General features: G+C 44.1%; 1 protein-coding gene across 2 annotated transcripts in view; it reads left to right on the top strand.

Annotated features, from left to right (window-relative positions):
• Positions 1 to 22,828, top strand: part of CTNNA2 (catenin (cadherin-associated protein), alpha 2) — a 1,155,525-nt gene that overhangs the window by 349,454 nt on the left and 783,243 nt on the right. For both annotated transcript variants that reach the window (XM_005884743.2, XM_005884742.2), the window contains exons 4-6: positions 2,262 to 2,428; positions 18,033 to 18,152; positions 21,793 to 22,059. In XM_005884743.2, coding sequence (XP_005884805.1) covers positions 2,262 to 2,428; positions 18,033 to 18,152; positions 21,793 to 22,059 — 554 coding nt within the window. The remainder of the gene's footprint in view (positions 1 to 2,261; positions 2,429 to 18,032; positions 18,153 to 21,792; positions 22,060 to 22,828) is intronic.

Below are 22,828 nucleotides of genomic sequence, written 5' to 3'. Positions count from 1 at the left end.
TCTTAAACTTTATTTGGTCCTCTAGGGCCATGCATCATGAAAATTCACCATGGTGCCAGCACCCTAATGGATTTTTAAGTTTCTCCCCATCTGTTCTTATGTATCAAGCTATTTGTTGGTGCATAAGCATAAAAAAAAAGAGTAAGCTGGTAAGCAACATAATATGTTTATTGTAGATTGCAGTCTCTTTTAAAAATCCAACAGCACAAAATATTTCCTTCCACGCCCACATTTCCCAAATGTAAAAAGTATCACCGCACGGGTTGAAAGAACTATAACACTAACTGAGCAAGTCACATTATATTCTGATCTGCCTGTAAAATGGAAAGAGATGTGTGTTTGTAAATGTTCCCGTGTATCTGAGGATAAATTACGGTGCACTCAGGCTTTCAATGATCTAATTGACTTTATTTAAATAAGCTAGGCTTTGATTAATAGATGAGAAGTAGTCGTTTCTGTGAAGAAAATATTGAATGAATTGTTTCCCCTACATGAAATAATTGGTCATATTAACTCTACTCTTCTAGTTTATTGAAGTTTTATGCTCCTGTGTATGCTCCTCTAGGGGGGAGGCTTCCTTATGCCTCTCCCAGTCCTCTCTGCCCCAGGCGGATACCCACCCCATTGCCCTGGGCCGAGTCTCATCCTAGTTAATGATCTCCCTTTGGTTCCCATTCTTGGGGTCTCTTTGTGCAAATATGTACCCCTCAATTGTATGGTGTCAGTATTCACCATCCACTTCACCTTCTCTCTGTTCTCCACATCTAATCCATCCGGGGTCTGTGTTTCTCTAACACAGGTCTCATTAATATTCCCTCCCTCCTGGTACCATCCACTTCACCTTCTCTGTCTCTGTTCTCCACATCTCACCCATCTCTAACACAGATCTCATTAATATTCCCTCCCTCCTGGTACCACTTGCCTTTTTCTTGGGCCAGGCCCTCACCCTCATTCCTGCTCTCAGATTACAGCTGCACTTGCCCTGTTAACAGGTTTCTCTGCCCGAGCCGTGTCCCCTCCAGTTTATTTATGTAACGCAGCTCAAACAAAAATCTATTCATGTCACCTCCCTCCCTGCAGAGGACACAGTCCAAATCTCTCCCATAGCGTTCCAAGCACCCAGACCTCTTCCCGGTACCCGTTCCTCACTGTGCCTTCCCCGCGACTGCAGTCCCCTACCCTCAGCGCCCCGTTCAGGTTTCCGAGCCTCCCACACGGTTCATCTGTCCAAGGTGCCCTTCCCACCTTCGTCTTCCCAGTGAACCTCTTAGTTCTTCCAAGCCCACCCATCAGAGTTGAGAGCTTCCCCCACCAGAATCACAGTAAATGAGTAAGTCACTCCCTCCTCTCTTTTGCCTGCATTCTTAATCATATGTCTGTTATGGCATGTGATCATTGCATTCTAGGTATGCATTTAGAACTGGTATTAGACTGTGAACTCCTTGAGACCAGGGCATTCTCAGTCACCTTTGTCATTCAGAACCTAGTGGAGAATCTGACACAAGTATGTATGTGCTCAGTAAACATTTGTTGGATTAGTTCAGTTGTCTCATAAGTGCTCTCTAGAAAGTAGGTCCCTAACAGTATTAAAAAAACTAAAGTAGGGCTTGCCTCTCTCTTTATCCTAAGCTCCAAGGGCCCTTCTTTTGCCTCTGTAATTGTTTCCTGAGCCCATGTCTTCTATGGCTCACTCCTACCTTTGTGACTTTCTCAGTAAATAAACTTTCTCTTATAGTTTTAGTCTTGGCTCTGAATTCTGAACTGAGAGGGGAAAAAAAAGATTAAATTAGGGTAGCTTCTATAATCTGTTACTATGTAATTTAATTAAGCGTTCAGTGTTAATGAGACCTAAACTTTTAAGTTTCATTCCTCTGTGGAACAGTACATTTTGTACCTGAACTGTCAGTAGCCTCATCTAGCTGCCTAGTAAATATCGTTGGTTCCTAGAGAAATGAACAGTGAGAATGATTAAGGGAAGGGCAAATTTCTCTCAACTATCAGACACACTGACTTAAATACATTCCTTATTGATGCTCAGAGCATAATTCCACACTCAATGGGAAATGAGCACCTTGATTTGCCCACAGCACCTGTCCATGTGCACGGATGCATTCACCGTGAAAGCTTCGGCTGTGTTCAAGCACAGGAGTGGTCATTGGTAGTTTTGCAAGGCGAACAAGGATCGTCCATCCACAGACCTTCAGGAATGCCAGCCTCCGAGCCTTCCATCCACCCACGTGCCTTCTGTGTTTGTCTTCCAGGTGAGACCATGCGCATCGCCTCTTCCGAGTTTGCTGATGACCCGTGCTCATCCGTGAAGCGTGGCACCATGGTGCGGGCGGCCAGGGCTTTGCTATCAGCTGTAACCCGCCTACTCATCCTGGCGGACATGGCAGATGTCATGAGACTTTTATCTCATCTGAAAATTGTACGTATGTAGAATTGACCAACGCTTGCTTTATGTGGGCGGCGCTATTGACCGTGTATATCACAGCGCTGAACTCTACAAAAGACTTCAGTGCTCACTAGATCACTTGCTCATTCACCTGTGTGAGATACTACCCCAACTTTTTCATATAGTACAGTTAACTCAATAATATATTTTAAAAGTTATAGACGATTCACTTGCATTATTTTCCTTTGAAACACGTTTTTTGGCCCCCCCCCCCCCAACTTCCTGGAGTACAAACCTGCATTCATGCAGGCCGCAGGGGCTGAGCACAGGGCACTTGGTGTGGCCCTGTCTTTAAATTGAGAGCAACGCTGGTCCATGTGGTAGTTTAAAAAGGCCAGCTTCCTCTCTCTCTCCTTTTCTATCCCCTCCTATTGTATCCTATCCTACCCCGGGCCTTGCAGCTGCCTGAGTAGAGGGCGGGGATGCAGCCTGCTGATCCAGTCGTGACATGACACTGTAACGGATATTTTGCATATTTCTCTATTATTAATATAGATATGGGCTTTGAGCCTGTCTTCATCTGGCAATAAAAAGGAGCCCAATCACACCTCCCATAGCTAGAATCAATCTTGTCACACCATGTCTGACATCTGTCACACTGGGACTGGGTCTGTGGCACCTACGTCCCCCACCAACCCGTAGAACACCATTATGTGTGCCTTGCTTTTCGCAGTTCTTTGGTTCCTCTTAACTCTTTTGTTTCCTAATGAAAATGGAGCCCTACCCTGTTCACAGATTTACTGGACCAGGGGCCAAGGCCACCTTCCCAGTCCTTGCCAGCTAGGCCTTTCTCTAGTTTCCTAGTTACTGACTGGGATCTAGTCGCAATCAAGTTGCTTCAACCAGATCAATTAAGACGAAGGTAAGTGCTTAGGAATATGGCTGCCGCCTGGACTCTCTCTTCCACGCCCTCAGTGAATCTTATCCCTGGACAATTGGTACCAACCCTGGACTGACCTCAGGTCTTAGATGAAGGGAACCATGCACTTTCCTTTCTGGGGAACCAACCTATTGCCGGCTTAGTTCCCCTAGTTCCGGCCTTTCCTGGCCCATCCTTTTCCCTATTAGCTAACGCTCAAGGTCTCACTTACCTTTGCAGTGTAATGAACAATGAGGGGGCCGCTGAGGTGGGACATGAATAATGAGAGTCTGCTCTCCCTCCACCTGCCATCTCAGCTTTGTTCAGTCATTTCCAAAGGAATTTGCAAAACCACAAGTGCTTTTTATCAAAAAAAATCTTGGGCCGCATCTTTTCTCCAAGTCCACCCCAATAAAGCATCCAGGATTTCTAAGTTATGTGTAAACCTGCACCACGAGGCAACACCTCGAATTGCAGCAGCTCCAGCCTGCGCTCCAGGTTCCTACACCGCAGATCGCGTTGTGGGCTCTCTTGCAGGTGCCGAGGAGCACAGAGGCACCGAGCAGCACTTGCTGGGGAGTTTTTCTCCGGGTTTTCTGAGGAGAGTCCCTGCAAGAGCCAGGGCAGGGTCTTGCAAAAAGGATGAAGTGAGCGGTATGAGGAGAGACCTTACCTACGTCAGAGCGTACTGAGAGGAAGTACAGCGTTAGGATGAACATTTGGCCACTGGGGTGAGACTGCCTAGGTTTAATCTGGGTTTGATGTCCACTTGCCTGGCAGCCGTGCTGTAACCCACCACAGAACCTCCTGACATCTCAGACACTTCCTCTGTTAACAGGCCTGATGAGCAGGACAGCCGAAGTGTCGTGGGAGGTTGAAGTAGGGGAAATGCTTATGAAACATGCATCCAGTGGTTCTCAACTTTGGCTGCACATTAGAATCACCTGGGAATCTTTTTAAAATCCTGATTTCTGGGCCTCATCCTCCGGAAATTCTGTTTCTTTGTTACTAATGTTGTGGCCCCACCCCATAACAAAGAAACAGAATTTCCGGAGGATGAGGCCCAGAAATCAGGATTTTAAAAAGATTCCCAGGTGATTCTAATGTGCAGCCAAGGTTGGGAACCACTGGTTTAGGCAATGATAACTTTGTTCACAAGTGTGTTGGAGACAAAATTTCTCTCACCCTCCCCCCGCCCCCCCCACAGCCTACTTAGACTTCAAAGGCAACATTTTAAGAAAGATCCTTCCCCAGATGAACAATCTTCCTTTAGCAGGGAGAGACTAGGACTGAGCCTAAAGAAATTAACTGTGCAGCCCACATGTCATTCTTCTCCCCGCTGTGGAAGGCCCTGGGCAGCCATTCTTGGGGAGCGAGGCCAGTCTAACATCCTCCCTGAACTCTCCGATGGGGACGGTGCTCACTACATCCCAGCCTGCAATGTGATGTAAGGCGCCAGCTGCTGCTGCGCGCATTCCTGCCTTTCCACCCACCTGTATTGAGCAGTGCTGTTGGCTGACATCACTGCAACCTGCTGTCCTGTGGAGTCTATTGTATTCTTTTCTCAACACAGCAGATTAAAGGAATTTTAAAGAAAGGATTTAGCACAAAAGCCTGGAAAGGTCAACCCAGTAGTATTAAGAAGTCCTGTCAGAGTGTCAGGAGTGAAATTAAAAATGATTGCAGACTAACACACGCATTTGTTCTACTTGGAGCGCAGCCTGGTCGCGAAGAGCAGCGGTGGAAGGTGGCCACCTTGTGGCCCAAGTGAGGCATTGCAGCTTCTGGTGCTGAATTACTGGGCTGTGGTCCAGCACTTCCGGTTCAGGCCAGTCAGGGTTTCAGACAGGGTGTTAACACTTAATTGCAAATGAGCAAGGCATACAATTCTTACTAGCGGCATTTTTGTTCTTTTCCATAGAAGTGCATCCTCTCATAAACAAACTAGTGTTGTCTGCCAGCATCTATTGATCTGTTTTCAGTATGAAGAATCTCTTGTATTTTGATGAGCAGGTTAGAATTATGATCTATAGCATTATGGAGATTTTTTTCAAATTAAAAAAAAAGTGTTTTTCATCATATAGATGATAAAACATAGATCAGGCACATGGGACTCACCATTTTCTATAGTGAGTCCTTAGCTTCCTGCGTGGTAACCACTGCACGGCTAATTCACATTTAAGCATTACAATGTAACATTTTAATTTTTGTCTTTTAGGCTACATGGCATATTTTTTACTGCTGTCCTTTCCAGATATTGATTTTTTTTCTCATTTCTGAGTAAATTACAGGAACGTAGAGGGAATTGCGTTCTTATCAGAAGCTTATATTCATGTTTCTTCATCAATAATTCACTGACTGGATGAAGAATCGTTCAGTTAGTCTCCTAAAATACCCATCATCCCCTGCCCTGCAACCAGATAGGTAATGTTGGCAAATCAAGTCACTGTGAGCCGAAATTGCCCACCCTCTAACAAGGAGTAGAGAGTAGGGAGCTCTGAGAGGCGGTGTGATTGATCAGGGTCTCTACATCCTGTTACCTTATGATTACATTTGAAACTGAAGATCCCATGGCTGCTAACATGTCCATCTCTTCATTTAATATAGATAGGCTAGTTGTCCATATGATGCTACCTGTTCTATCACACTTGTGTTTTTTGTGTGCTTTCATGTGGAACCCGATTTTGAGCATGTTCTGTTAAGGGTCCACATAACTGCCAAAGTAGTTTTTTTTGTTTTTTTTTACTATACTTGTTTCCAATTTAGGAGCCTAGTGATGGGATAGTAAGTGACAGAGTTCGAAGCTGAATTATCACCAAAATAGGAATTTAATGTTCCCGAGCAAAGCTAAAGTACTCATTTGCACATCAGACATCTTTTTAAAATACTGAACGGTAATTGCATTTATTGTTGAAGTCGCTGCTGATTGATTCCCTAGCCAGACACCTGGTGTCTCCTGCAATCAGTGGACATTGTGTGTGAGGTTGGCATGTGGCACTTCAGACTTCTAAAGGAACCCTGCGTTTCAATCAGTGAGGAACAGGGGTATTTATTTCCCTGGCCTCTGAATTAATGTAATCAGGTTATATTGTCAATTTTTAGCTTTGGTGATGGCATTGCACATGAACACATCTAGACTTGTGTGTCAGAGAAAACAATCACCTTTTTTTCTTTTCTATCCTCAGGCTAGGGCATAGAATAACAACGTTCTCCATTCTCTACAAAATGGAAGGGAAAAATGGAAACAGCAAGCCCTTAGCCAACTTCTCAGGAAAGGCATATTTTCTTAGTGGCTACCGAGAGTGACCTCACAGTCGGCCATTGTTTGGGGCCATGGATGTGGCACGGTGACTAATATCACCTGTGCTTTTGGTGCCACTAGCATCAGCTATTCTTGTGCATCCTCAGTAACGTATTAACTCCGAGCAGTCTTCCCTTTAGTCCCAGCTCTCATGTGTCTCCTGTGTTCGAACAACAGCAGTCCACTGGAATAAAATCCCTTCGTCTCAGATGATAAAGTTAGAAATTGCTGCCCATGTTCTTAGTGTAGCTTTTCTGTCTGAGCTCTCATGCAGCTGGGTTGTTCAGAATATATGCATTTAGTTATCCTTTCAAGAAATACTTACCGGGTGCCTACAATATGTAAGACCACGGTGTGGCAAGTATATAACTTCAGAGGTAAGGTAGACTCAGAGCCTACCTTCAAAACTTTATAGGCTCGTGGGCAGATACATTAAGAAAGAGTGCAATTAATGCCGGGAAATGTGCACATTGGTATGGACTCGCTTAGAGGGAAAATACAATAATTAGGACGTTTTCCATTTTAAATAACAGAAACCCAACTTCACCTGATCTTTTAAAAAGGGAATATATTGGCTCGTCAACCAAAAGTCCATAAAGCAATAGCTTCAGGTAAGGGTTGATCAGGGCACAAAATATGATAAGGATTAAGTTTCTAAGTCCTTTTCTTTTTTTTCTCGTTGCAATATATGCATGCATACAAGTCCTTTGGTTGATCTCTTACCCTACCCCCCCCCAACCCTCCCCAGTCTTCCCAATGTAGTTTGTCTAAGTCCTTTTCTACACTGAGGGCACTCTTCTCTGTAGGCCCTTTTCTCACAGTCTCAAGATAGCTGCTAACTATTGTCAGCATAGCAAGAATGAGGGAATTCCCTTCCCTGATAGCTCACATAAAAGTTCCAGAATCGTCTTAGTCCTATTGGCCTCGGAATCAGGTGTATATCTCTGAGTTAATTATTTAGGGGGAGGGGAGGGAATGGGATGTGCTAATTTCTTAAGTTGCTTAACACTACTCCTTTTCCTCACCATCCCCAAAGCCAAGGATGAGATAAACTCAACCAAAATGTATTGTCGATCAATTGAGGATGATATGAGGAAGGGTGATGTGGCTGGGAGAGGGACATCTTGGGATTGGGTCTCACTGAATTGCAGGATATTTGCCTTTCCTGGAACCAACTGTTTGGACCAGATTGAACAGGCTGGGGTCCACAGATTCCAGCCTGAAGTGAGGGGCTAAGAGTTGAAGGTGGTGGAAAAGAAGTTGGCCCCATCAAAAGAGCTGGGGGACTTGTCATTCTCCAATAATGGCAGCAAAATGACACAGTAACTTGAGCAGGGAAAATTAAATGCAAATCATTATTAACTCTAATGTCAGGTTACAGTAACAAGGGATTGGCTAGTAACAAGAGAACTCTGAGGAATATAGGGATGACAGCTCTGAGGAGTAGCCACCACCCACAGGACTGAGATAGAGCACTCTAAGGAGAGCCCCCATCCTTCCTCCAACCTGGATGAAACCCAGATGTCCTTAGTTCACGGGCTCAGAGAAGTCACTGCGGGGCCACACAAGTGAATGGAACTTGCTGGAAACCTGCTCTTCAGAGTGTCAAGGAAAACAGCTCATGGGTCGGTGTCTCCCCGGAGGCATCCCACCATCAGTCACCCAGAGCCATGAGCTGCTGGCCACCTGCCTGTTGGAGAAGCACCTCCACCATGGCCCCGCCCATCCCCACTCCAGCAGAACCTGCCCCCGGAGCACACAGAACCAGGGGACCACACTCTTTCCTCCTTTGTGGCCTGTCCAGCAGTCTCTCCTGACAAAGCCTCACATCAGGCCATCAGGGGAAGAAATGCTATGTAAGGGGCCCGGCCGTGTTTCCACGGAGCAGGGAGAAAGTATGAACTTGGATTTGATAGCTGGCCCAGGGAGAGAGTGTGCTACTGCTCAGACATGGGGAGCTCTTGCCATAGAGGGAAGACGGACCCAGGTCAGGCAAGACTTTCACTGCAGAGATCTTCACAAACCAAGGAAAAAACAGCACGAGAGCCAGAGAGGGAACTTGGGGGGTGGGGGGTCCACAATAACTTAATCAATTCTGTGTCATTGGAGCATAGAGGGTCAGGTGGGGAGACGCAGTAACAGTTAGGCTGAATGTCTTGGATAGTGTGACAGTTAGTTTAGACCCTACATATGTTTGGAATTACTCAATGGCTCCCCATAATCCATAGGTAGATTATGGGAGCCATTGAGTAATTTTAAACATAAGGTAAATATTTTTTGGTAGCGACCTAGAGAAGGAATTAAAAGAGGAGAAAGCCCAAGCAAGGTAACAGACTAAGAGAGGATGGAGATGATTCAGGCCAGTGAATGGAAGGGAAGCTGAGCAAAGGCATGGCAGTGGGAAATGGTGAAGAGGGGGTCAAGTTCAGGGCTATGAAAGAGGCAGAATGACTAGAACCTGGACTGCTCAGATAGGACAGGCTCTCACTGTGTCCTCGGGAATCAGCTATTTGTTATCGCCGAAGCCTAGATCCTATCAGCTTTATAAACCCATCCTTTCTGGGAAGCTGAGCCAGGACAGGAGTTGTAAGTGTGAACTCGGGAGCAGACCTTCTAGGTTCACAGTCAGGCTTCTGCACGCACTTGCTGTGAGATCTCCGAGGCAGGTTGTATCACACTGACCTCAGTTTCTCCTCTTTAAAGTAGAAAGTGAAACAAGGACTGAGTGGCATCTATGTAAACCTTTTAGAACAATGTCTGATACATCGTGAGTGCCCAGCGACACTGGCTAGTGTCATTTTTCTCGCACGAGCTGATAATAACTTTGGAAATATATGAAGCTCTGTTAATGTGCTTTATAAGACATGGCACTTGAAGAATAAATGACACTAGCATTTCATCATTCTTGCTGATGAAATCATTTTCCTCACTTGTTAACAAGGAAACAGAAAATGTGATCGGGAAAGTCAGCTCCTCTTTAGGAAGCAAAAAAGATTAAGTCTGATAACGCTGAGACACCCTTGGTCAAACCAGGGTACCTGGCTAAACAAGTGAAGTAATTTGATGTATAATCTAATGCTCATTCATTCATTCATTCATTCACTTGGCCAACTCTACATTCTTTTTTGACACTAGCATTTCATCATTCTTGCTGATGAAATCATTTTCCTCACTTGTTAACAAGGGAACAGAAAATGTGATCGGGAAAGCCAGCTCCTCTTTAGGAAGCAAAAAAGATTAAGTATGATAACGCTGAGACACCCTTGGTCAAACCAGGGTACCTGGCTAAAAAAGTGAAGTACTTTAATGTATAATCTAATGCTCATTCATCCATTCATTCATTCACTTGGCCAACTCTATTTTCATTCTTTTTTTTAAATATATTTTTATTGATTTCAGAGAGGAAGGGAGAGGAGAGAGAGATAGAAACATCAAAGATGAGAGAGAATCATTGATCGGCTGCCTCCTGCATGCCCCCCCCACTGGGGACCGAGCCCACAACCCTAGCATGTGCCCTTGACCAAAATCAAACCCGGGTCCCTTCAGTCCACAGGCCAACGCTCTATCCACTGAGCCAAACCAGCTAGGGCAACCAACTCTATTTTCAAAAAATGATTTTTAATTTAGCTGTAAACCTAGGTTCTAACAAGAGAGTTGCACATGGCTTGTTCAATAGGTTCATCGGTGTCACTTAGAATTCAGTCACCTGGGTAGCAGTAGTAGGACCCTGCAATGAGGTCAGCCTGATCACGACAACAGTGATTTAAAGCGCTGCTATGGGCAGCAAACGCTGACAGGAGACCCAGATCACACTGCCCAGGAGGGGAGGGGTCAGACTCCTCAGTTCAATACTATTGCGCCCCCTCCCAACATGCCTGCCTGGCTCCTAGCAGGTGCTTAGTAATTACTTAATGAATAAATAAATTCTCAGGCTACTTTTTATATCAAAGTAAATGAGAGCTATTTAAATCAGGAAAATGGAGGCTGATGGAAGGCGTCTGTCTCACACAGTTTGATACGGTTGTGGACTAAATTAGGGTGGCAGGCAGGCTTGCTTTAGGAATAGGGGTGGGGCGGGGGGTTGAACAAGCTCTGTGAGAAGATCCTCCAGATTTTAAGAGTTTAAGTGACAAGCTCTGAAATTAGTGAATATCTGATTCCACTAATTAGGGAGTGCATTCTAATCTCTTTTCTAGAAGTTTTCATCTTTTAAGCTGTACCTATGTACAGATTCCTCATAATAAGGACAGGAAAACCTGGCTGAGCACAGGGTCCTGGCTTTGGTATGAGCCCTGCCTGCCTGTGGGAGGGAACAGCTGTCTGTCATCTGTCCAAGGTCAAGAGGGCACATGTGAGGAGCAAGGCTATGGCAGGGCCTCCAAGGGCTCCCTTCATCAGCTTATTGGAGACAATTTCCCAGTCCAGGGTATAGAGTCTCCCAAACCTCTCCCTTACCCGGGCACCGCCCCCACTAGCACTGCCTCCTCCTCAGCCCCAGCCCCAGCAGCTGCTGCCTGTGCCCTAGCCACAGTGCTCCTCCCCGCCGCAGCGTGCCCTGCCATCTGCAGACGTCCCAAGAGTAAGATGAAGCCTTTCCTCTTCAAAATTATTTAGGAAAACATTTACCCCCAGGTAGACACTAGGCAGCAGCAGGTCAATATCACTCTTTGAGGAGCTCCCAATTCAGGCCAGGCTACATAGCTGCTATTTTATGTTGTGGTTTTTTTTATTTTTTGTGTATATATATATATATATATATACTAATAAAAGGGTAATATGCTAATTAGACCAGATAGACCGGACGTCATTCCGGATGTCCTTCCTCACAAAGCTGGGGCCTGGGCAAAGCTACGGCCAGCCAGAGTGAGGGAAGCCCGGGTCCAGGTTGCCAGAGGAAAGCCGGTGCTGGCAGCTGGGGAAAGGAAGGCCTACTCTTGCATGAATTTTCTTGCACCAGGCCTCTAGTATATATGTCCAAGGTCATGAGGGCATATGTGAGGAGCAAGGCTATGGCAGGGCCTCCAAGGGCTCCCTTCATCAGCTTATTGGAGACAATTTCCCAGTCCAGGGTATAGAGTCTCCCAAACCTCTCCCTTACCCGGGCACCGCCCCCACTAGCACTGCCTCCTCCTCAGCCCCAGCCCCAGCAGCTGCTGCCTGTGCCCTAGCCACAGTGCTCCTCCCCGCCGCAGGGTGCCCTGCCATCTGCAGACGTCCCAAGAGTAAGCTGAAGCCTTTCCTCTTCAAAATTTTTTAGGAAAACATTTCCCCCCAGGTAGACACTAGGCAGCAGCAGGTCAATATCGCTCTTTGAGGAGCTCCCAATTCAGGCTAGGCTACATAGCCGGTGCTGGCAGCCGGGGGAATGAAGGCCTACTCTGGTGAATTTTCATGCACCAGGCCTCTAGTATATATATAAATTATGCCTGGTGTATTTGGGGAAATGGTAGAGAGGAAGTCCTTGGCTACCATTTTCATTTCGATAACATTCTTTGATCTATTCTAGTTCTCTATTTTTTTTGTATTAATATTGGTATTTTATATATTTTAGAATTTACCACTATCATATAGGTTTCAAATGTATTAGTGTAGACTGATTCATTCTTTCATTTCCAACTTTTGGTATCTTATTGTTTAAATTGGCTTCTGAGATAGCAGTGTTGGATCTCTTTAAAAGCCAATCTGAGAGTTTCTGTCTTTTAATTAGAGCATTTGGCTCACTTATGTTTATTTTATACTTGGACTTAATTAGCCATTTATTTCATATTTTTTTCATTTATATACCTTCTTTTCTTTATTTCTTATTTCCTGTAAACCTTACAACAACCTCTGTAGTATGTAGACACTACCTTTATTTTAGTAATGAAGACACTGAGGGTCGGAAAGGTTAAGTGGCTTCCCTAGATCACAGAGCTAAGGAATGACAGAGCTGGGGTTCCAATATAGACCCATCTGAGCCTGAGCCCCCTCACACTTACTAACATGCCCATCACTGTGGCCTCAGGTAGGAGTAAAAGCTTTTGGAAAAATGTGTGCTTGTTTGCCATATAGAAGTCAATTTCCTTTCCCCAGACAACCTGAAAGAAAAAGAGGTCATTGGCTCTGTTCAAAAATCAATGCTTGACTTTTATATTATATTTTATTTCTCAAAAGTGCCTTGTGACTGTCCTACTCCATTCCGCACCCCCCCTTTTTTGTTCATGTCCCTTGGACATTCTATCTCTTCTCTATCTCTGTCTCCCTCTCTATCATCTAGTTGTCTAACAGCAGTGTGTGTGCCAATATTCCAGACTTTGGAATATTTTCATTCCTGTGGTACCTTGGATGGGATCTGAGCCTATTTTTCTATATGTGAACTTTACACATGGTGACCTCTCAGGTCCTTCGAGGTTAAAACTGAGAATGACTAAGTCGTCCTTTACACAAACTCCATCATGGGTGTTTCTTTTCAAAAGAATTTCATTGAATTAGAAACAAATTCAAACCAGCATCTGGATTCCTCAGAGAAAACCAATGAGAAAGTAAGTTATGTGTAAATAGTAATACTCCAAATTGGTCTGAATGACAACAGGTAATAAACCTGTATAAACCTGTTTTATATTAGGAAACAAATCTAAGGTTTGTTAGCTCTCTCTGAGATAATTATTTTGCTCTTCCCTGGAACCAGTTTTTATGTCCTGAGAAAAAATTGTAAACTCAAATAAGCAGAAGGAACAAATTATCTGCTCAGGCAGTCCTCTCGTGCTGCTGTTGATTCCACGTTAATGATTATAAGCCCATTAGAAAGCCAGACATCACTGAGCTCTTATTTTAACAATTTCAGGTAGGAGTTTCTCATCTATAATAATAAAAGCATAATATGCTAATTAGACCAGACGTCCTTCTGGATGTCCTTCCATCCTTCAGGATGAAGCAAGGGCTGCAAGGGAAGCCTGGGTCCCAAGTGCCAAAGAAGTATTGGGGCACAGAGAATGAGGAGAAGGGGGATGCTGGGCTGGGTGGTAGTGAAGGAGCTGCTATGTTCATTCCTAATTTCCTTTTCAATTGCCCAATGTGCCTGCTAATACAAGAAAGTCTGTACTAACAGATCTCATGTACAATGATTCACCAGAGAAAATATCAAACTTCAGGCCTGGCTAAATTGGCTGAATTCTTTCTCACCTTCCTGGCAGCCAGGGCCTGGGAAAAGTCAGGATATGGACTTTAAGAAGCAGGGGCAGGAACAACAGGACTCTTCTGCTCAAGGCAGTTGTGTCCAGAGTGACAGACAGCAGACTCTCTGAAAACACCTAAAAGACCCAGCCTTTCACTTGTAAAGGCTGTAAAATGACAGAGCTGAAAGCTCAGGTTCAGGCAGGGCCTAGGCTGCTCCGTGGGAAGGAACGGGGGAGAGACCATTACCCTTTCAGCTGGTTCCCTAAACTGCCATATTATTCAGAATCTTTTGGTTGCAAGTGAGAGAAATTAAATTCAGACTGGCTGAAGCAAAATAATAATAGTGAAATTACTACTCACAATATGTAAATCATAATCTATAATAATAAAAGAGTAATATGCTAATTAGACCAGACGTCTTCCGGACATCATTCCTGAAGCCAGGGCCAAGGGAAGCCAGCCCGGGTCCCAGGTGCCTGTGGGCGGCCGGAGGAGGGAAGCCCGGGTCCAGGTTGCCAGAGGAAAGCCGGTGCTGGCAGCCGGGGGAATGAAGGCCTACTCTGGTGAATTTTCATGCACCAGGCCTCTAGTATATATATAAATTATGCCTGGTGTATTTGGGGAAATGGTAGAGAGGAAGTCCTTGGCTACCATTTCCATTTCGATAACATTCTTTGATCTATTCTAGTTCTCTATTTTTTTTGTATTAATATTGGTATTTTATATATTTTAGAATTTACCACTATCATATAGGTTTCAAATGTATTAGTGTAGACTGATTCATTCTTTCATTTCCAACTTTTGGTATCTTATTGTTTAAATTGGCTTCTGAGATAGCAGTGTTGGATCTCTTTAAAAGCCAATCTGAGAGTTTCTGTCTTTTAATTAGAGCATTTGGCTCACTTATGTTTATTTTATACTTGGACTTAATTAGCCATTTATTTCATATTTTTTTCATTTATATACCTTCTTTTCTTTATTTCTTATTTCCTGTAAACCTTACAACAACCTCTGTAGTATGTAGACACTACCTTTATTTTAGTAATGAAGACACTGAGGGTCGGAAAGGTTAAGTGGCTTCCCTAGATCACAGAGCTAAGGAATGACAGAGCTGGGGTTCCAATATAGACCCATCTGAGCCTGAGCCCCCTCACACTTACTAACATGCCCATCACTGTGGCCTCAGGTAGGAGTAAAAGCTTTTGGAAAAATGTGTGCTTGTTTGCCATATAGAAGTCAATTTCCTTTCCCCAGACAACCTGAAAGAAAAAGAGGTCATTGGCTCTGTTCAAAAATCAATGCTTGACTTTTATATTATATTTTATTTCTCAAAAGTGCCTTGTGACTGTCCTACTCCATTTCCCCCCCTTTTTTGTTCATGTCCCTTGGACATTCTATCTCTTCTCTATCTCTGTCTCCCTCTCTATCATCTAGTTGTCTAACAGCAGTGTGTGTGCCAATATTCCAGACTTTGGAATATTTTCATTCCTGTGGTACCTTGGATGGGATCTGAGCCTATTTTTCTATATGTGAACTTTACACATGGTGACCTCTCAGGTCCTTCGAGGTTAAAACTGAGAATGACTAAGTCGTCCTTTACACAAACTCCATCATGGGTGTTTCTTTTCAAAAGAATTTCATTGAATTAGAAACAAATTCAAACCAGCATCTGGATTCCTCAGAGAAAACCAATGAGAAAGTAAGTTATGTGTAAATAGTAATACTCCAAATTGGTCTGAATGACAACAGGTAATAAACCTGTATAAACCTGTTTTATATTAGGAAACAAATCTAAGGTTTGTTAGCTCTCTCTGTGATAATTATTTTGCTCTTCCCTGGAACCAGTTTTTATGTCCTGAGAAAAAATTGTAAACTCAAATAAGCAGAAGGAACAAATTATCTGCTCAGGCAGTCCTCTCGTGCTGCTGTTGATTCCACGTTAATGATTATAAGCCCATTAGAAAGCCAGACATCACTGAGCTCTTATTTTAACGATTTCAGGTAGGAGTTTCTCATCTATAATAATACAAGCATAATATGCTAATTAGACCAGAAGTCCTTCTGGATGTCCTTCCATCTTCAGGACGAAGCCGGGGCTGCGAGGGAAGCCTGGGTCCCAGGTGCCAAAGGGAAGCTGGTGCCGGCAGCTGGGAGAAGGAAGGCCTACTCTTGCACAAATTTCGTGCATGGGGCCTCTAGTTAAACTATAAAATTGCTTTAAATGGGCCATTCCTTACCATAAAATGAAATTTTATTTCGGTCCCTAAAAACATCCCAATATACAACAGTCCCTTTTTCAACTACATATCTTTCTTTTCCTTGAGTCTCATTAGAGCCTGGATAGGGATTGTAAAATGCTAACACCGAGGAATTAAATCCTCATTTTATATTTTTACAATTAGGAAGAAAGAAAGATGAAGAATTTCCATAGAAGATGATAATGACATTAAATTTTGTGTGGAGTCTGGATTACTACCATTCTGAGGAACTTCCCTTGCTACAATTTTTTCCTTAATAAAATTAGTTAGTCTATTTAGTAAATTGAATGGTATCAATGGAGTGAAAGCTTTAATGATATCCATTATCACTGGTGTGCATATACTATTCTCTTCCTCTAGTCAGTGAAACTTGATAAGGAAGTTGGATTAGCCACCATTGCCATTGTGGCAAACTTCAGCAAAGATGTATCTTCATAGCTCAAAACTGTGTGAATCTGTGGCTTCCCAGCCATTTTAATAGTTATTTGTATGTCTGCGTTGCCAAACAATCAGCTGTCTGTATGTTGTCCTTAGCCTTGGTTCAAATTACCAGAGCCGATCAGAATTCCGCAGGCAGCCCACGTGCGCTCCGTCTTTCTCATTACAGCCACCTTCCTTTTTCTACTGCCTGTCTCAGAAGCCTGTAAGTTGCTGCCTCTCTTCCAGGCTCCCTTCGTAACTAAGAATTTTTGTTGTTGTTGTCAATCGTCACCCGAGGATATTTTTCCATTGATTTTTGTAGAGAGAGTGGAAGGGAGAGGAGAGACAGAGATAGAGAAACAGCCATCGATGTGAGAGACACATTGGTTGTCTCCCACACCCACCCAACCTGGGCCTGGGATTGAGCCTACAACTGAGCTACGTGCCCTTGACTGGAATGGAACCTGAGACCCTTCGGTCCCCAGTCTGACACTCTATCCACTGAGCCAAACCGGCTAGGGCCATAGTTAAGAAATTTTGATTTTGTGAACATGTAGCTGTATTAAGCCCTATTTACTCAGGGTTGTGTTCTTGGCTATTTATCCTGAAAAAATTCTTGGCTAGTTCTACAAAGATGCAGTCTTACTGACAGTGACTTAGTGGGTTAGTTCATGATAATATCTTAATTTTAGTTTTAATTTTAATTGAGTCTACAGGTATTAAAACCTTAAAGGGTTACCAGTGGTGGAAGCCTTCACATCATGTTTAAAGTTAAGATCACTCTGGAGGGGAGGAAACTTTAGTGCCTCTTGAATCCTCAAATATTTACAAAGGAATTTTCAGTGAAATTCATAATTCAGGTCCAAGGCCACAGTGGGAAAAAATTGATGGCAGTGTGCAGGAATTTGGAAGCAGCAGAGTGCATGCTATCAGTCTGTTCACCCCAGTTGATGCCACTGTTAGTGGCAACAAAAATGTTGATTTCACTTGCTTCTTGAGGCTCAATAATTTCTCTTTCCGTTGGCTGGCAAGGTGTAAATTTAGTTTAAAATCACGGCCCTGTTCGTCCCAGATTCAGAGCTGTTGCCAAGAAAACAGGTCGAAGATTCCAGCTCTCTCGGTCTTTTTTTAGCAGCTTGGGAGTTCCTTCAGGTTTTGTTTGCCAACCACTTCCTCCTCTGAAGATTTCTAGAAATAGTTTTAAAATTCCACATTTAAAAAAATATACACATATCTTCCTTTACCGTGACTTCTCAAAATTAAAAGTCAGTTTTCCTTATCACAATGGTAATTCAATAAAATACAAAAAAATCGTATTTTATAGACTCCCAGAGTTCAGCAGCTATTATTTCTTATTGACAAAATATTCTACAATCCTTGAACAAATGTTTATTCTGATTGTAAGTGCTCGTGAAGGATCATGTTCCCTCTATGTTAATTACATATTTAAATGTATGTAGACATATGTATTAAATGTTAATACATTAGTGTGGGTGCTTTTTAAAAATGAACTACCCATTCTAACAAGTATAACACATCTAAATACTCTCTATGTATAAATGTGTTTGTTTTTGATCACTTCAGGTGGAGGAGGCCCTGGAAGCTGTCAAAAATGCTACAAATGAGCAAGACCTTGCAAACCGCTTCAAGGAATTTGGGAAAGAAATGGTGAAACTTAACTACGTCGCAGCAAGGAGACAGCAGGTGGGGAAGGTTTCGGAGATGCTGGGGAGTAGACGTGTGAGCTCAGGAACCTTGCGGCTTTGCTGGCCTGGACAGCGGGTCAGCTGTATTTGCTGGCCATCAAATTAGCAACAGCCTCAGGACCTGGGATCCCAAAAACAGCTCCTGCTTGGGCCAGGTCTGATACCACCAGGGGCCCTGGGGTGCTGTCTGGCCTCTGCCTACTTGGAAGAGGTCTCAGGTTTCCTGCTTCCTTGGGGGGACCCCCTAGCCAGCCCCACCACATTCTTTTTGTCCTCTCAAGGAAATCCTCCCAAATAAAAAATTCGAAACTGCGGTGTGATGCTCTGGCCACTCCCTGGACATCTCCCTTTGCCCTCACTTTTTATTTCCCAGCCCTGTGGACACCAGCATGCATAGCCTCACTCACGATGTGCAGGGTGTGGAGTGGAACTTTCCTGAATGAGAGGAAGGAAATGAGAGGAAAGGCCAAGAGAAAGAGGAATGCAGAGGGGAGGAGGAGCACAGGTGCAAGCCAGTCACTTTGATGAAGGTGGCTGACCTGGGATGCTCTCTGCCCCTCCTTTATCTAGAGCAGTGGTTCTCAACCTTGGCTGCACATTAGAATCACCTGGGAATCTTTTTAAAATCCTGATTTCTGGGCCTCATCCTCCAGAAATTCTGGAGATATTACCCTCAATTTCAGCTAGCTCTGTTTATTCATTAGGTACCATGAGAATTTTGTTCCCCAAAAATATTTTTTTTTCTTCCCAGGGAAAAAAATTTGCAAATGTGGAGTTGTTGGTTAAAATCATATCCACCCATCCTCTTGACTCCTCCCAGAATTCTTCCACATTTTAGGCAATTTCTAGTAATTTTTTCTTTCTAAAATATTCTGTGACCAACTAGAAAGTCCCAGTCCACAAACCTCTGCTGAGTGTTCATTCTGGGCCAGGCAGGGGTGATGCTGTTAGTACAAAACTGACCAACATCCATCCAGTCCCTGCCCCCAAAGAGTTTACAATGCCTGGGCACCAGGCACACACACGTGACCTTGTTTACGGTTATCAGCAGAATTCTTTGTTCACGTGGAATCTTGTGTGGCAGTCCCAGTGAGACGTGGATGGGGCTGATGTTATTCCGAAGCACAGGTGTGAGACCCCAAACCAAAAGCCACTGGCTTGTTAAACAACTGAAAAAGAATAGGTTGAATCTTGATCTCAGTGGACCGGGGAGAGGCTGGGAGATAAACAGGACCGGGGACACGCAGAGCCTTGCAGAGTGTTTGGATTTAACTGTGAGTGGAGAGGACTTGAATAGTTCAGTGTTTGGGATCATGTCTCAGATGCACACTTTAATGTTATTCTGTGTTACAAAAAGGGGGGAGGTGTGCAAGAGGGGAAACTGGTTGTAGTTGAGAGGGGGCTGAAGTTGTCTAGGTACGAATTGTGGTGGTCTCAGTCAGGGTGGTAGCAGCGGGAATGGAGAAAGCAATAGGGAGTCAGTTTATTTTGAAAATGGAACACATAGAACCTGCTGTTAATTTGAATGTGTGAGGTCAGGGAGTGACAGCCACCGTTCACTTCTAAGCTTCAGGTTTGAGCAAATGGGTAGGTGGTGCTGAATTTACTAAAATCAGGAAGACTGGAAAGGGACCAGGTAGAGTGAGAAAGAAAGATTTCATATTTTCGATACATTGATTTTGAGAAACGTATAAAATATCTATGTAGAAATGTAAATGGAAGACAGATGTGGATTGGAGATGGAAACGAGTCATCAGCATGTAACGTGTATTAAATCCTTGGGCACAAATAAGATATTCGTATGAGACTACCCATAAACACTATTTACTTTTATTTTATTACTTTGCTTTTGCTTAAGTGCTCGTTCAGACTTTTTAAAGAAAATTTAGAAAAAGAGTTGAAATGAAAGAGAAGAAAAAGCACCTAACACCCAACCCCTCAGCAAATTGGTGGGGGTAGTCGGGTATTTTGCCTTTCTGTATTAATCTTCATATTTTAACATATTTGCAGTCATTCCGTGCATAAAAGTACGCATATTGTGTTCTGCTTTTTCATATATCTTATAAATATGATCCAGGTTATTGCTTTTCTGGAAACGGATTTTAATATCTACATAACTAGTCCATCAAATGAATGCTTCAGTAGTTTCCTTAACCAGTTTTCATGATTCAACATTTAGATTGTTTTCAGTTGTTGTTTTTTTTTTGGTTGTTGTTGTTTTGGTGTGTGTGTGTGATTAAAGAACGCTTTCTCAAGTATCTTTATGGAGATAACTAACAATTTCCTACCTGGCATCTCTCACTTCCATATTCAGGCTTTTTCCCTCAGCGTAGCTCCTCAGGTGAAATATGGAACCTGAGGACCAGGTGTCCGGAGTTTAACGAGGCCTTGATGGCGGCTGGGAGCCAGCTCCTCCCTGCGATGCCTGCATGGCTACCGCCTGGACTCGAGAATATACTCTCATGTTTGTTGCCTGCTTATGTGGGGCTAAAAATAAAGAATCCCAATTCCGAATTTGTGTTGGCTGGCAGAAATCTGCTATTTTAAGCAAAGGAGGACAGACAGTTCAGTTGCTGCTTATTGTCAGTTTGTGTGGACAGTCCTAGATATCAGATATAATGTGCTCATCTAGAATTATTTTGATTCACAAAGGAGAAGATGCAGTTCATTGTGGCCAGGTCATCCATGTGTCTTGTACTAAATGAGCGAATAGGAAAAACAAAACAAAACAAAAAAACGCCCCAGTAGATCATATACTATTTAATGATGTTTTGAAGCTGGAAAATATTCTGCCAGAGATGCTCAGCTGGTAACCCTAGACGGCTCTTAGAGACAGCGCTGCCTTTCATGTTTTAGAAAATTTTCTTAACAGACCCCTTAAAGCTAAAAATAGAGTGATGCCCACATGGTGTTATTTTAATATTCCAAACCAAGAAAAGCAAATCCTATTTTTTATTCCCTAAACTCACTGAGCTGCCAGTAAGGCAGTTTAAGGGGAAAAAAAATGAACCCTGTTGTGAAAATGATATGAAGTGGCAGTCATGCACTGAGCAAAAATCTGGAGTTTTGATTTCCCCTGTTCATACCTGGAATGAAGTTTGGGTTTCCCAGCTGCTGATGACTAAGTCGGATCCAGGCAAGCCGCTTACCTTGTTGGTGGCTCCGGTTCTGTGTTCTTTTAGCAACATGCCCGGCACGCCTTCTATGAGCCAGACTGCTGGTGACTCAAGAGCCACCCATACAGGACAGACAGGGCTCCCTGGTCTCCCAGGACAGCTAGTCTAGGGGGGAGGCTCATGCTGAAGTAAGAGAGCTAATGAAGGATGAGTGTGACAGGTGGGAGGGAGTATGGTCAGGGGCAGGTAGAAGGGGGCGCAGCTTAGAGGGTAGGAAGGGGAGTGGGCCCTAGGAGGATGGAACACCTCAGCTGAAAGGCTAGGGTGGAGGAGGGATGCTCCCATATTTCACATAGAGAGGGCACTATGTACAAAGTCCTGGCAGCTAGAGAGAGCCCAAGGGCCAGGAGATGTTTCCTAAAATTCAGCGTGGTTGTCCATGCCTGGGGCTCCAAGTTCTGTTGCAAACCCTTCAATGGCAAATGCCATGGATGTGACAGGTGTCGTGTTTTGCACACACAGGAGCTGAAGGATCCCCACTGTCGGGATGAGATGGCCGCCGCCCGAGGGGCCCTGAAGAAGAACGCCACGATGCTGTACACGGCCTCCCAAGCCTTCCTCCGCCACCCAGACGTGGCCGCCACAAGAGCCAATCGCGATTACGTGTTCAAACAAGTCCAGGAGGCCATCGCGGGCATCTCCAATGCTGCTCAGGCGACCTCGCCCACGGACGAGGCCAAGGGCCACACGGGCATCGGGGAGCTGGCTGCGGCCCTGAATGAGTTTGACGTAAGCATCCGAGTGACCTACACAGAGGGCTGCACACTTTCCTTGAAAAAACATGTCTTGGGGATGAAGGGCCACCATCATAGTATTTACTGATTTACAGTCCTGAAGGCTTTGGGCAGTAAGATGAACCACGCATAATGTGTTGCTGCTGTTCAACAAAAAACCTTCAAGGCAGACAGTTTCTCTGAAAGAAAGGGTTCATTGCCAGCCAGGAAAGGGACCAGGCCCTGGGCCATGGGGCCTTACCCACCAGCAGCCGGGATGATGGAGAAAACAGACAGGTTGGCCATCCTGGGGTGGAGGGCTGTTCGACATAATGAGTTTGGGGAAGAAAGATGTAAGTCGTTTTGAAAGAGTTTACATTGGCTGCAGATAAAGGGGGCCAGGGAGGGTGAAGGGTGGTTCTGGGATAGGTGCCTAGTCCCTGAGGAAGCAGTGTTTGCTCCTTCGGATTGGCTGTGGGCTCCAGTCAGGAAAGTTCATGAGTGAGCAGAAGGCAGTGGAGTCTGCTGGTTGGCTATCCCTTTTTATGGGTGAAGGGTGGTTCTGGGATAGGTGCCTAGTCCCTGAAGACGTGTTTGCTCCTTCGGATTGGTTGTGGGCACTAGTCCGGAAACTTCATGAGTGAGCAGAAGGCAGTGGATTCTGGTGGTTGGCTATCCTTTTTTATGTTTATTTTATTTTATTTTATTTTATTTTTTAATTGGATAGTTCTTTTTTTATTATTGATTAAGGTATTACATATGTGTCCTTGTCCCCCATTGCCCCC

This window comes from Myotis brandtii, unplaced genomic scaffold, assembly GCF_000412655.1.
Source record: "Myotis brandtii unplaced genomic scaffold, ASM41265v1 scaffold850, whole genome shotgun sequence".
NCBI classification, from domain to species: Eukaryota; Metazoa; Chordata; class Mammalia; order Chiroptera; family Vespertilionidae; genus Myotis; species Myotis brandtii.
Note: the sequence above shows the minus strand (reverse complement) of the source record. Positions and strands in the feature narration are given on the sequence as shown.